The 14168-nt window shown below is 41.8% G+C and overlaps 1 protein-coding gene across 4 annotated transcripts in view; it reads right to left on the reverse strand.

Annotated features, from left to right (window-relative positions):
• PPP4R3A (protein phosphatase 4 regulatory subunit 3A) overlaps positions 1–7396 on the reverse strand; it is a 38438-nt gene extending 31042 nt beyond the window's left edge. For 3 of the 4 annotated variants that reach the window (XM_061181178.1, XM_061181177.1, XM_061181179.1), the window contains exon 1: positions 6374–7396. In XM_061181178.1, the coding sequence (XP_061037161.1) occupies positions 6374–6515 (142 nt within the window). In that variant the 5' untranslated portion in view covers positions 6516–7396. The remainder of the gene's footprint in view (positions 1–6373) is intronic. The other variant, XM_061181181.1, reaches the window with a different exon arrangement.
• Between the last annotated feature and the right edge of the window lie 6772 nt (positions 7397–14168).

Genomic DNA, 14168 nt, shown 5'->3' on the forward strand with positions numbered 1-14168 from the left:
GGTAGATCCAGTATATCTTAGTAACTGAAACATATGTAAAACAGCCCCCGACCCCAATTAATTTGAGAAACACATTCATCCTATCCAATGAAATAGATGCCTTTATCCTCCAAGAGGAATTCATTCTCACCACCACCCCCCCACCATGACACCGTCTCCTCACACATCTGAGAAAGACACTCACACAGACAAGAGAAAGACAAGCCTACATAGCAAACCCCAATATCAAGACTTGAGAAAGGCCTTCCCACTTCCCACCTGAAATGACTGGGAAGGATATATGGAAACACAAAAATCGAGAGATTGATGTAGCTAAGGGGAATGCATCAATACATGTAACTAAGTTTGTCACTGCAGAATCTATCATTCAGACCACTAGCAAAATCAGCCACGCTCAGGTGAACTAAAGAATACTCCTGCACAGCAAATGCTTGTCAGAGTCCATCCCAAAGATTCCGACAGGCGTGCAAGGCCATATTTGCACATATACTTCTTCAAAAACTAAAGAGGGTCCTTAATTCTCATTTACTATTACCAAAACTGAACATCAACACCACCTTTTTGGAGGGTCATTTACCTTTATCTACAAAGCTTCTAAACACATACGACTCTTTGGTCCAACAATCCTAGGAAACTATCCTACACCCTCATACAGGTGCCAAGTATATGAATACAGATGTCATTAGCAGTGTTTGTAAAGGCAAAAAAAACTAGAAACAATGTATGAGCCAGCTGGAGAGTGTGGGGATCTCAAGAGGCCTAGAAAAATCAAAACTATTTTCATAATATTAGTAAGAGATTATTTGCCATTTTCATTCTTATTTTTCTCACAGTGTCTACACTGATAGTGCAACAGATTGATTGCAGAAGCAGAAAAGAACACTTTAAAAAAAACTGAGCCAGACATTATAAAGAGATTTGTAAAAATGTAAAACAGTGGCATTCTTGTCACTGAATTCTTGTTTTAGAAAAGATTTTTAAAGTCTTATTTTAATTTATAATGTGGTAAATACTGATAGATATTTCTTGTTTAAACACAAACAAAAGCTATTAGGGATCCTCAATTTTAGTACTATAAAGGTATCCTGAGGGAAAAAATTTGAGAAATGTTACTCTATGCCACCAACACTGTACTGTGTGAATTCAATATATACAGTGGAATACTATGCTAGTTTTAGATGAGATAGATCTGTATATCCTGACACAAATAGAGGCCCCAAATATACCGATAAAAAGGAGATCTGTACACTAAGGAAATGGGGGGACGATGGTAAAGAAGGGGAAATGCCACTCATAACATCACCAAGACAACTACAGGTAAAGCTGTCATAGACTGATAGCAAGAAAAAGTGACAGTAAAACAAACAGTACAATTATGAGTATAAACAATTAGGTCATTAAAAACGTTCCCTCCCTACTTCACATCTTGGTTCCTCTTGAACTTTTCTAGTATCCTGCTGGAAACCCCCAATACACCCCTATCAAAACAAAACAAACACCTCCAGGGATAGGGGGAGGGTAGTTATGAAGAATGCAGAATGAAGTCTCATCTGAAGAGCTGAAATCAGAGAACTTAAAACTAGTGCCTGTAGTATAGATCCAGCCAGCAGACAGCTTGTTTGATTCCTAGTTCTACCAAACATACTCATACACTAAATTCATGCAAATCTTTTACAATGGAAAGATTTTACATTAAAAAAAAAAAATCTAGATTTCTGGCTGGGTACAGAAAAAAAAAGACCCCAGAACTGTCCAATCAAAGAATCAATGCACCAAGACTTATGGTTAGAAAAAAATAATACCTCTTAGGGTTGCTTTTGAATATTAACTGAAATTTTATATTAAAGTGCCTACCCCAGAACCTAACACATAACCAGCACTCAATACTTTTTTTTTTAACAGCATGATCAGAATATCATTTCCCTGGCATCACTATAATCTTGAATAGTAGAAAAATTAGTACTGATAACAATGATCCAGAAACACATTACAAATAAAAGGCTAACCAACACAGGCTCATTAGACTGCCTAAGAAAAACCTTCTAATATATAGCATTTAGGAAATATTCCATGACAATTGTTGAGATTTTTTAATCTTGTTACACAGTTTAATTTAGCTGGAAAATTCACTTGTTCAGAAGATAACAATTCCCTTCACTGGAGAAATGATATATTATAGTTTCTATAATTTTATGGCTTTATTTTCAATACCAACCAATCAACCAGATTTGGGTAATATGGGAGTATATGGTTTGGGGTTAAGAAACTTAGATCCTGACCTTGGTTCAGATTTGGATAAATACTTAAGGATTTCAGAATGAAGAGCTTCCAGGTCTGCTGCTCTTAAGTAAGCAGTTCAACCTTACTGGCAATATACTGGCTTTTCCAGTATATTGACATTATCAACGGTCAAAGCTAAGGGCAAGAGCTTAGGTACTATGCTTCTTTAGTAGGAAGAGAACACCATCAAAATGAATTAATGGAAGTCCAAAATCTCATCTAGATAGGAGACTAGTGTATGTTTCAAACCTATAGCAGGTCTGTGTTCCAGGTCCCACCCTCCCAATTTTGTGGACCACAGATTACACATGGCATTTAAAACCTAAAATGAAGGCCTGGGAAAGAAAAAAGTTGGTAGAATTATGTTAAAAGGTCCCACCCCCGTGTCAAGCCTTCACTACACTCCAACCCCATCAGTTATACCCAATGTAGCCAATGGCCCTCAAACTTTCAAAAGTTATCACACGCAACAGATGATAAATAAGGGTCTGGTTATCCTAAGCCTATTAATTTTCCACAAAGTAGGTCTACACAAGAGAAAAAAAAGCACATTTAAATCAACTTTTCAAAGTGAAATACTTCTCCCAGTACTGACACTGGGTTCTTCTTGGTAGCTAAATTTGGAGTGCTTACTATATGCAAGATTATATACTACTTACTGATTTATAAGAATAACATAAAAAGTGCTGATGCTATCTCTGTTCATTTCTCACCACCGCAGCCAAAACAAAACAAAACAGACTCTCCTACCCAAACTGTTGACCTCCTTTTCTATTTATAGTAGGAGTAGAGGCAGATCTACCTACAACCAAGTTCTATCAAGAGGAAGATTCCAGTTTTTACCATTAGCTAGCAGCACTACCTTGAAAAAAACATTTCCCCATGTCTCATTTCTTCATGCCTCAAATAACAGTGAAAATGAAATCTTTTTAACTTTGACTAGACAAGTCAGAATTAAAACCATTATGAAACGTAAAAAATACTTTATAAAACTTAAGGTGAAAACCAAATATAAGAACAATATTCTTGATGGTTGGCAAAATAATCCAGAATAAAGAGTATAAACATGATTTTATGTTCAAAGACATCCTTCAGTGTGTGGAGAAATTCCAATTTCTTTATCAATTCTAAAATTGGCAGGTGGAGGTGGTAAAAATAATGGAGAAAAAAAGTAGAATGATTTGAACATAAAGTGAGAGAGTAAGTAAAGGATGACATCATTACCCTCATTTCAGCGAGCTAGCAGGTACAGCATAAACTGGGAGAAGAAAAAAAACAATACTAAGTAATCTTTATTGGAAGATGGAACTTTGCAGGTACATGGCTATGAGGTAATGAGGTAATCTACCTTCGTTTTTAAAAAAGGATATGTTCCTACAACATATCTGCCAGTAGGAACCTACTGAATAAGGATGCAATCCAGAAAATGGGCTCAGTAATTTAGTGGGACATCTCTCCTCCAAGGCTAGGAGAGCTACAGATTTGCCAAGCACTCAGCTCCCGAGGGGAAGGGCATACATACCCAGAGAGATGTGCCCTGTAACAGGGAAGACACAAGTACTTCCATTCAGAAATTTCCTTCCTGATTTTCAGATAAGTGTATACGCTCCTCTAACAAGATAAATGACTCATTTTATGGAATACCAGAAACAACTTTCCATTTTGCTCATCACAATAAAAAGAAAGTTCTCAATTATCCTGTAATGGAAAATGAGGGAAGCACACAATAATGGATAATCCAAGCTAGCAGCCAATACAAAACTCCTACATGTGGCTTGGAGATAAACTATAATTTTAAACATCTTTAGGCTAAAAATTGTTTTCATTTTCTTTGAAATAAACCTTGAATCTAAGTATAAAGCAGCAAATGCAAGTAGACAATAATATGGGGATTTAAAACACACTGTAAACAGTTAATGATGGTAATTAAATAATTAATAATACTAGTTTCAAGTCATAGACTAGAAGTCTTATTCAGTCCCTGACACCTCTCCCCCACCTCAGTTTGAACACTGATCTTCCTTGCTTTTTAACCTAGCTACGTGATCTTAAGTTATTTAGCTTCTTTGAGCCTCAGTTTCCTGATCTATAAATACGGCTAATAACAGTACCTACACCAAGAGGACACCAGAGGATACAAGTGAAGAATCTCTGGCACACAGTAGATACTCAATAAATTTTGACTATTATTCCTATTTGGAGTTTTCCTGTTAGGAAAAAAAATACCCCATAAATCATCAAATTAAAGATTATTTACAAAGTATTTCACAAGTATCCTGGAATTTTCTAAGCCTACTCTTTGGATTTAGTTTTCCTAACAACTTGTAAATTTAACAATGGCACAGTTTATTTCAGCTCTTTCCCTATTAGATAAAAATGGAAAAAACCGAGATTCCTATATTATTGTGTTAGAAGAGTATGATTCCCAATGACAATATGACATTAAGACTTAATGCTTAAAAATACTTTAAACAAAGGACTTTGTATAATGAGTCCAATTAAACACATGATGTGAAGGTATGTCTTATTTCAAATTATTATGAGGTTTCAAAGAATTCATCTCAAACCTACACATGATTAACTGAACCTATAAAGCCTATACTTTCCAACTCACTATGTAAAAAGTTTTCCAAACAAGCAAAAACATAGAAGTTCGAGTAGTTGGTTACTATATGATAGTCATACAGAAAAGTACACGAACACTTCACATTCAAACTTGTATTTTAAGAGACAAATAATATAGGCCTCAGAAAAATTTACCCAATGTGTTCAAAACCCTTTAAATGCCTCCAAGGAAAAATAATTTTTCTCCAGTTTTAAGTTATCTTGGGGAGGCTTACAAAGTAATCTGTGGGCAATATACTCCAAGTTACCATTTTTCTTTCAATTCAAATTGAAAAGCAATGTCCCTACAGTCTTTAATTACAGAATGGCGAGTCTTACTTGTTTTCCGTGGAATTGGAATTCTGGGTAGGAAGTCCAATTAAAGGTCCTTGAAATGAGTTTGTAATAATTTAGATACAGACCTACAACTAATAAACTCAGTTAGCTACCATAAAATTATAGGCTATCGTTACAAGGCAGATTTTCAAATTCAGAAGGAACTATTTTGAAAAAAGTTTTACCTGATGTGAACATTTTCTTTAAGGGAAATTCATGGTACGCCACCAGAGGAAGTGGCAATCCCTAAACTGAGTTAAGTCTTTAAAAATGTGAAACACTTATTATCTTCAAGCAACTTGGTCTTTGAATCTTGAAGGGCTGTTTCAAAATATGTGAAGCATATGCATCACTAGGGCAGATTCGAAAGGTTTTAAAGGTTTCTGTCAACTTCTCCCCACCTGTTAGCTGAACCAAATTATGAATATACATTTAAGCAATCGGACAAAATGCTCGGATAAAATGATTCCAAACTTGCAGGCCGTTTACCCAGTGAAACTACACACAAAGTTCTGCATTTCTAATGAAAAAGACAACTAACGCTGCGGGAACACAAATCTCTCTTCCCACGGCAAAGCAGCACTTCCTCTGCCGAGTGCAGAGTTGCCAGACCCAGAACCAGGGTTGCGAACCTGCAACAGGATCGGAAAGATGCAGCAATGATACGTTTAAAAAAAAAAAGAAGAAGAAAAAGAAAAGCACAACAAAATGTTTATGCTCCAAAAAGTGAAACAGCTAAGAACCTTCTCAGCTCCGAGAAAAGTTTCGTGCCTGCTTTACAGACGCGTGAACTAAGACAGGAGATCGATTAGATCAGTAGCTTTCTCAAGGTCACTCTAGTGCAAAGAACGGCACGGTCCGGGCTCCCGCTCCCAGGCCCCCGACCTCTGCACACGTCCCGGCGGCACCGCTCAGACGCGCCTGGCTCCGCCTGGGCCCGCACAAGTGCGACGGGGCGCTCAGAGAAAGAAACACTTGGAGCGCTCTCCGGGCAGCTCCGGGAGGACAGGGGTGCCGGGGGCCCGTCTCCCCCGAGGCGGCGGCCGTCGCCTCCGTCCCCTCCGTCTTCTCAGGGCCGCTAGCCCCACAGGACCGGGCAGGTGGCCCACGGGCGCGGGCGAGGCGAGGGTCCCGCCGCGAGGGGTTCACTCACCGTCGCTCTCGGCTCTGACAAGCAGGGACATGCCCTTCAGCCGCTCCACGTAGCCGGACGACACATGCCCGGTGCCCCGGTCGTCCCACTGCCGGTCCTCGTTGAGCGTGTAAACCTTCACCCGCCGCCGGGTGTCGGTCATCGTGCCGCCCGGGGGCCGGGGCAAAGGCCCCGCCGGAGTCGCCCGGGAAGGGGGTCCGGGGAAGGCGGGAGCCGAGGCGAGAGGACGCCCACGAGCGGAGGGCTCCCCGGCCTCACTGCCGCCGCTGGCCACCCCGGGGCCGCGCTGCCGCCCGCATGGCCCGCCGCCGGGCCCGAGCTCTGGCCCCCGCCTTTCCTCGCCTCCGGCTCCTCGGCGCTATTGTCCAGGCCCGGCAAGCCCGGCCGCCCCGAGGGGGCCGCGCAGCGCTTCGCAGCCTCCCGCCCCGCCGCGCTAGGAACTCGCGGCGCCGTTCACTGCCCTGCTCCCGCCTCCGCCATGATCTCCGTGAATCTGCTTCCCGCGCCGCCGCCGCCGCCTCCTCAGGCCGCCGCCGCCGCCATGTTTTCCTTCCTTACACCTGGCCCTGCCACCGCAGCCGGGGACTGCGCTCCGCTCCCCAGCTTCAAATGTCCCAAGCCGACCGACGCCTGGTCCTGCTGCAGCTGCCACCACTACGCGGGAGACTCCGAGAGCCCCCTGGCGCACGAGCGCTCTTGGCTACCGGGAGTCCCTTTTCCTCCGCCGCTGCCGCCGCCTCTTCCGTCTTCCTCACAGAGCCAAAGCCGCCGCCATCTTGGTTCGCCCCTCAATAGCGGCGCGCGGGGCCACCCCGGCAGCAGCTGCAGGGGCGGCCCGTTGGCCCCACCATTTAAAGAGACAGGAGAGAAGCCGCCAGCCTCGCAGCGGCGGAGGCCTCGGACGGAGGCGGTAGGCGGGCGTCGGGTTGCCGAGGTGGCGGGAGCGCAGAGAGTGGAGGAGGCGGAACGCTGGTCGCGCCGGTGACGGACCGAGGCTCCCTCGCGCTCCCTGCACGTACTGTCGTGCGAGCGCGGGGCGTGTGTACGTCCGTCGCTCCCTGTGTTCGTCATCAGCCCCTCCTCGGGATTCGAAAGGGGCGTGGAGCCCGCCTCCGGCTGCTGAGCCCTGAGCTGCTCTCTGCCCGCCGGGGGCTTGGCGGCTCCGGCTTTGGGTCCGCCCGCCGCCTACTCGGGTGGCTCGCTGTTCAGCCGCCGCTCCCTGCAGGCGTTGGGCGGCTTCGGCCTGGGGTTTTCCCGCGGCGCGCCCGCCTCCGCGACTGTGCTGTTCGAGCCGCCTTTGGGGTTGGACTGCGCACCCGGAGCGCGGAGGTCGGTGGCGCCGGAGCCTCGCAGACTCAGGCCTTTCTCCTTTGGGAAGAAATTGAGAAGTTTTCTGGAAAGAGCGCAGGTTTGCGCAGCGAGGTCAGCCGCAGGTCCTGGGAGCTGCCATAGGGCACGCACTGAGATGGGAGTCTAGAAACTTGGCACAGTTTTCTATTTCTGGGTGTGGGACCAAGCCTGAAGTGACGAGTCTAAAACCTCTCCTTACAATAGCTGCTACCTCTGTTCCTCCAGAATTGTTATTTTCTAGCTTTTCATGTTGCAAAAAGAACTTGAGGGGCTTACAAAAACAAACGGGGTACTGTATAATCAGGATGAGTAATTCTCAACGTTCACTGTTAAGCACTGTTAATCTTCACAAAGGAATATCGTTCCCATTCCTATCACACAAATGATAGCCACCATTTGGGGGGCTTTTACTCTTTGCCACGCCGTCTAGGTCATTGCTGGCCACTGGAAATAAAATGTGGGGCGCGTATGTAATTTTACATTTATGGTAGCCGCTTCTTTAAAATGTTTGAAGAAACTGCTGAAATTTGTTTTTCTAATGTATTTTGTTGTGTTAAGAAAAAAATGTTGCCTGCCGTTCCACTTCTACAAGATTCCAGCCATTAGCCACTGCAGTGGCTCACGGACAGTGCACCCTGAGGGGAATTCAGTAAGGAGAAAAACAGGAAGCATTCTGTGCTTTGGATACACTGGCCCCTGGAAAAATAAGAAACATAGCTAAGGAAAAATTTCAGTGACCCCGAGATTCTAACATCTTCCCAAACGTAGAAAAGCACTAAAATCATTGAGATGTCTGTTCTTTGTGATGAGCAGTAACCTTTTCATGCTCGACTACAAATGTCTTCCACAGCAAAAAAGTTCGTATATATTCCTGGCTCCTCCCTGACCTCTATGGAGCCGTTCCTCAGAGCTATCCGAGAGGCTGCCTCCTGGCCTGTAGCCCTCAGTAAGGTCCCAGAACAGAACTTAACTCACAACTTTTACATTTTGCCTCTTTACTTCAGTCGACAGTCTAATGCAGTATCTTCAATATAAAATGAAAGATATTTTGAATTACTTTTTTTTCATACTAAGTTCAAAATGTGATGTGTATTTTACCTTTAGTGTAAATTTCTATTTGGATGCTGAATTTTCATTGGAAATACCTGATGTGTATTTAGGTTTCACTAAATTTACAGTTGAAATAGTAGATTCACATACTAAAGTTACTTGAGATATACTTACCTTTTTTCCAGAAATAAATCGAGTATTTTTAAACTTTAATTAAAATTAAGTAAGGTTTAGAATTCAGTTCCTCAGTCCCACTAGCCACATTTCCAGGCCTTAGTACTGAAACCGAGCAGGACCCTATGGGGCTCCTGGGCACAGAAGCCTTTCTGTGTCCCCCGTTCCTTGTTTGTAGGGAACAGACCCCAGCTTCTGTGATCTTCCCTGAGTCCCAAAGGGCAGATTCAAACAGTTGCAATCAGGGAAGGGAGGGGATGCAGAGACAAGGGAAGAACAGCCAAGAAACAATAGTGCAGCCTTGGGGCAGGATCCTGGTTCCTCAAGGGATGCACATAACAATATCTTTAAGCTCTTTATAGAACTAAAACCCCTAACAAATGGAAGATGTCAGGATTCTTCATTCCAGAGAAGACCACCTGAGGCCAGATTAAAGGAACCAGAAAAGCTCATCCAGAGATTACCTGAGACCAGATGAAAGGAGTGCAGTTCCGGCACACACCCTAATCTTATCAGCAACCCCACCTTTGAACCATTGCTATAAAACTCCTCACCAAATCCTCCCGGGTTGGGACACACAGTTTTCGAGGGCAGGAGCCTACTGTGTCCCCTTTTGCCTGGCAAAACAACAAAGCTATCCTTTTCTACTTCACCCAAAACTGTCTCTGAGATTTGATTCGGCACCAGTGCACAGAGGCTGAGTTTTTGGCATCATTACCCACATGTGGCTACTGGCTACCATTTTGGCAGGTTCAGGTGCTTAATATCAGAAATCTCACCAAACCTGCAATGTACAGCATTTTGAATTATACCCATCTATTCAGACAGAGGCCTTGACTGAATGACCAGGGCAAAGGGGTTTCACAGGATGTGGGAATATCAGTTTTAAAGTCAGAAGTTGGAACCTTCCTCCCCTACCACGTCAAATACAAAGAAGTACTTGCCAAGAACAGCCTGAGACTTTCACCATTTACAAAAAAAACTGGAAAATTATAAAAACAGAGCAATTTTTTTTTCTAAAAAGTAAGATGCAATAATTTCAAGCATATGGGCATGACAGCAATTATGTCTACTTTTGACACAGACATCTTTAAATGTATTCACATGTTATTACTTATTCGATCCCCAAACCAAACATCAAGTAATTTGTGGGGAAAAAAAACATACTTTATTTTATATCTTTTTAAGGTAAATTAAACAGCAGGGTTTATTAAATGGCAAAAAGATTTTAAATTATATATACAACTAATATTAATAATTATGTTTAAATGAACTTTTTAATATAATCTTAAATAACAGTTGAGTTGTATTAGAGTTCTACCAGAGAAACAACCAGTAGGACACATCTACAGAGAGAAAGAGATTTCGAGGAATTTGTTTATACGGTAGTGGGATCTGGCTAGGCAAGTCTGGAGGTACGTAGGGCAGGTCAGCAGCGGGCTGGAAACTCTTGGGCAGGAGCTGACACTGCAATCCAGAGAATTTCTTCCTCAGGTAAACCTCAGTTTTGGTGTTAAGGCCTTTCCACTGATTTGGATGAGGCTCACCCAGATTACTGAGGATAATCTCTTTTACTTAAAGTCAACTAATTGTAGATGTTAATCACTCTACAAAATACCCTCACAGCAACACCTAGATTAGTGTTTGACTGAATAACTGGGTACTATAGCCTAGCCAAATTGACGCAAAACTAACCATCACAGTAATAAATAAATACCTTAATTTATAATCAATCATATGCCATGCGCAAATAGTCATACAATTTAAGAAAATTCCTAATGGGAGGTTGCAAATCACAAAAGGTTGAGATACATTACCATAGTGGTCAAGGATGTGGGTGTTGGATTGTGAGTCCAGGTCCTGCCTCTTAGTAGCAATGTGATATTTGCAAGTTTCTAAACCTCTCTACCTCCTTTTCTTCACCTGTAAAATAGGAATAATAATAACTTCTAAGGTTGTTGTAAGGATTAAATAAGATACTGACTCCTCCTGTGCTCTAAATATAAAGCTTTTCCCCTGAACCCTGTACCTTCACCTACATACATAACATAAACTTATAAAATATGCAGTGGAGTCTATTCATTGCACAATATTTATACCTACTCTATGTTACTTACCTTTATCCATGTCACAGTCATTAGTTTTATAGTGTTACCTCCTTTAAACTAAAAACCCTGGAGAGAACAGGGACAAGGATGCTGGATTATGCACTGCCCAACTCCAGAATGCTCCATCCCTATAGATCACCCCCATGTTAGGCCATGAAGATAATGGTGTCTGTATGGGGGGAAGGGCACAGCACCAATGCTGGAATTGTTGAACCCTAATTGTGGTTCAGCCAATAAACTGGTGGCCTAGGATAAGACACTTAACCTCCTTGGGCCTCAGTTTTCTAATTCTGATGAGAAGATCCTTAAGGATACTTCTAGCTTTCAAATTCCATAACTGTGGAGCAATGATGGTAAGAATAATAGAAATTATTAAATTCTCCCCATAAAGGCAATAAAAAAGATGTGGTATGTATATATACATATATATATATATATGTATATATATATATATATATAGTGGAATACTACTCAGCCATAAAAAAGAATGAAATAATGTCATTTGCAGCAACTTGGATGGACCTAGAGATTATCATACTAAATGAAGTAAGTCAGAAAGAGAAAGACAAATACCATATGATATTTATATGTGTAATCTAAAATATGACACAAATGAACTTACCTATGAAACAGAAACCAACTCAGATATAGAGAACAGACTTGTGTTCGCCAAGGGGGGGTGGGGGAGGGATGGACTGGGAGTCTGGGATTAGCAGATGCAAACTATTATGTATAGAATGGATAAAGAACAAGGTCCTACTGTGTTAACAAGGGAACTATATTCAATATCCTGTACTAAACCATACTGGAAAGGAATACAAAAAATAATATATAACTGAATCACTTTGCTGTACAGTAGAAATTAATACAATATATAAATCAACTATACTTCAATAAATTTTTAAAAAATTCTCCCCATAAATGCAGATGCTCATATGAGCATACATAAACATTTTCATGACATTCATGAGCATTTTATTACATAGCACCATGTAATATAAACAGCTGAAAATAATCAGAAAAAACACTCAGCAGAAAAATGTTCCATCAGTCATCCATTTTTGTTCTAAACTATTTTCATAAGTTAGATAAATATTTAATTTGCTATATAATACTTCTGAAAAAAAAGTTACAGTTTCTCTTATCCTACCCTCAACATAATGTAATCATGAACAAATCAGAAAATGAAGGTAATTTTAGATAAACCCTGTAGCAACAACAGACTTTGACCAGCTGAGAACTCACTACCACCCACAATTCATTTCTTTAAATATAAAAACTACCTTACAAAATGCTGAATAGCAACTCTTCATGGGTTAACAACAAGCAAAACAAGTGTTAAATTTATTTACAAAGAACAAGTTAAATTGAAAACAAAATTCCCTAAGTCTGTCATTCAATTAGCATGCTTGGAAATCATTTAAGATACTTCTGGGAATGGAAATCACAATTGGGATTACTATGATTTGTTCCCTGTTCTTTTCATTGTTCAGGATTCTATCCACCTCCCCTCCCCTCACCAAAAAATCTTGAAAGAAAGAGGAAGGTAGTTTGTCCTCTCTCTTGAAAAGCTTTTAATATGAATTCCATATGTGTTTATTATTCCTTTCCATCAAAAATTTGATAAAGACAAGCCCTCCCAGAAGTACAGCTGTTGTAGCAAGATAAGCTTTCCTGCTGGAAACCCAATTGGTACTTCATTGACATAGATCTGTAATAAAAGCGAAAATCTGTGATGTTGCTTAATTTTTATTAACCAACCAAGAGCTTTATTCATGTTCAATTGTCAATAAATGTATCAGTCTAGTCCTAGAAATAGTCATTTGTGTGTGCCCCAGTGAATAATAATATAAGCAGGATAAATAGAAGTCATTATTTTACTAATGATGTATATTAAAATGAACAGGTGGGTAGCTTAAATATTTGGGTACTTTTTACTTTTATTTTTTTTAATTTTATATTTATTTATTTATTAGCTGTGTTGGGTCTTCGTTGCTGCACGCAGGCTTTATCTAGTTGCAGCAAGCGGGGGCTACTCTTCATTGTGGTGCACGGGCTTCTCATTGTGGGGGCTTCTCTTGTTGTGGAGCAAGAGCTCTAGGTGCGCGGGCTTCAGTAGTTGCAGCACACGGGCTCTAGAGTGCAGGCTCAGTAGTTGTGGCGCACGGGCTTAGTTGCTCCGCGGCATGTGGGATCTTCCCAGACCAGGGCTGGAACTCACATCCCCTGCATTGGCAGGCGGATTCTTAACTACTGGGCCACCAGGGAAGTCCTGGGTACTTTTTAATTTCAAAGCTTCCCCCTTCACTCCAATCCAGGGAATGCCCTGCTACCAGAATTACATATGTTTGATATACGTAGCCCTATATACAGTGATATATAACAGGGGTCCCCAACCCCTGGGCCGCGGACCGGTGCTAGAACCGGGCTGCACAGCAGGAGGTGAGTGGTGGGTAAGTGAGTGAAACTTCATCTGCCGCTCCCCATCGCTCCCCATCGCTGGCATGACCGCCTGAACCATCCCCACCCCCACCCCCACCCGTGGAAAACCTGTCTTCCACAAAACCAGTCCTTGGTGCCAAAAAGGTTCGGGACCGCTGCTATGGGATATGCTGGAAACTCTTCATCAGATTACTATTTTGCCTAAAAGTTCAAAGGCTGAAACAGTCAGCATCTCCCTTCATGATCTGTTACTTGCCCCTTGAATTTTAACACCACTCCAGGGATGTTGACTGCTTCTAGTTCCCTAAATATTAGTTTTTGTTTTGTGTCTTAAGCCTTGTGCCTCTGTCTAGAATGTTCTTTCCATCTTGTTTCCTTTTAAATTCTGTATAGGTATCACCTACTCTGTTAGACCTCCCCTGACAGCTCCCATCCCAGACAGCCTTAGCCATCCTCTCTTTTATAACAATCTGTGTCTTTTCAATACTTAAACTATCACCTGTGCACTATTGGTTTATTAACAAGCCTGATTCTTCTACTAGCTTGTGAAGCTCCTTGAAGGCAGGACTTTCTCTCATTCTTATGTATACTCAGTGTCAAGTACATTGCCTGGAATTTGGTTAATGTTCAGTAGATATTTGTTGAACTGAATGCTAAACTGTCTAATTAGG

This window comes from Eubalaena glacialis, chromosome 2 (assembly GCF_028564815.1).
Source record: "Eubalaena glacialis isolate mEubGla1 chromosome 2, mEubGla1.1.hap2.+ XY, whole genome shotgun sequence".
NCBI classification, from domain to species: Eukaryota; Metazoa; Chordata; class Mammalia; order Artiodactyla; family Balaenidae; genus Eubalaena; species Eubalaena glacialis.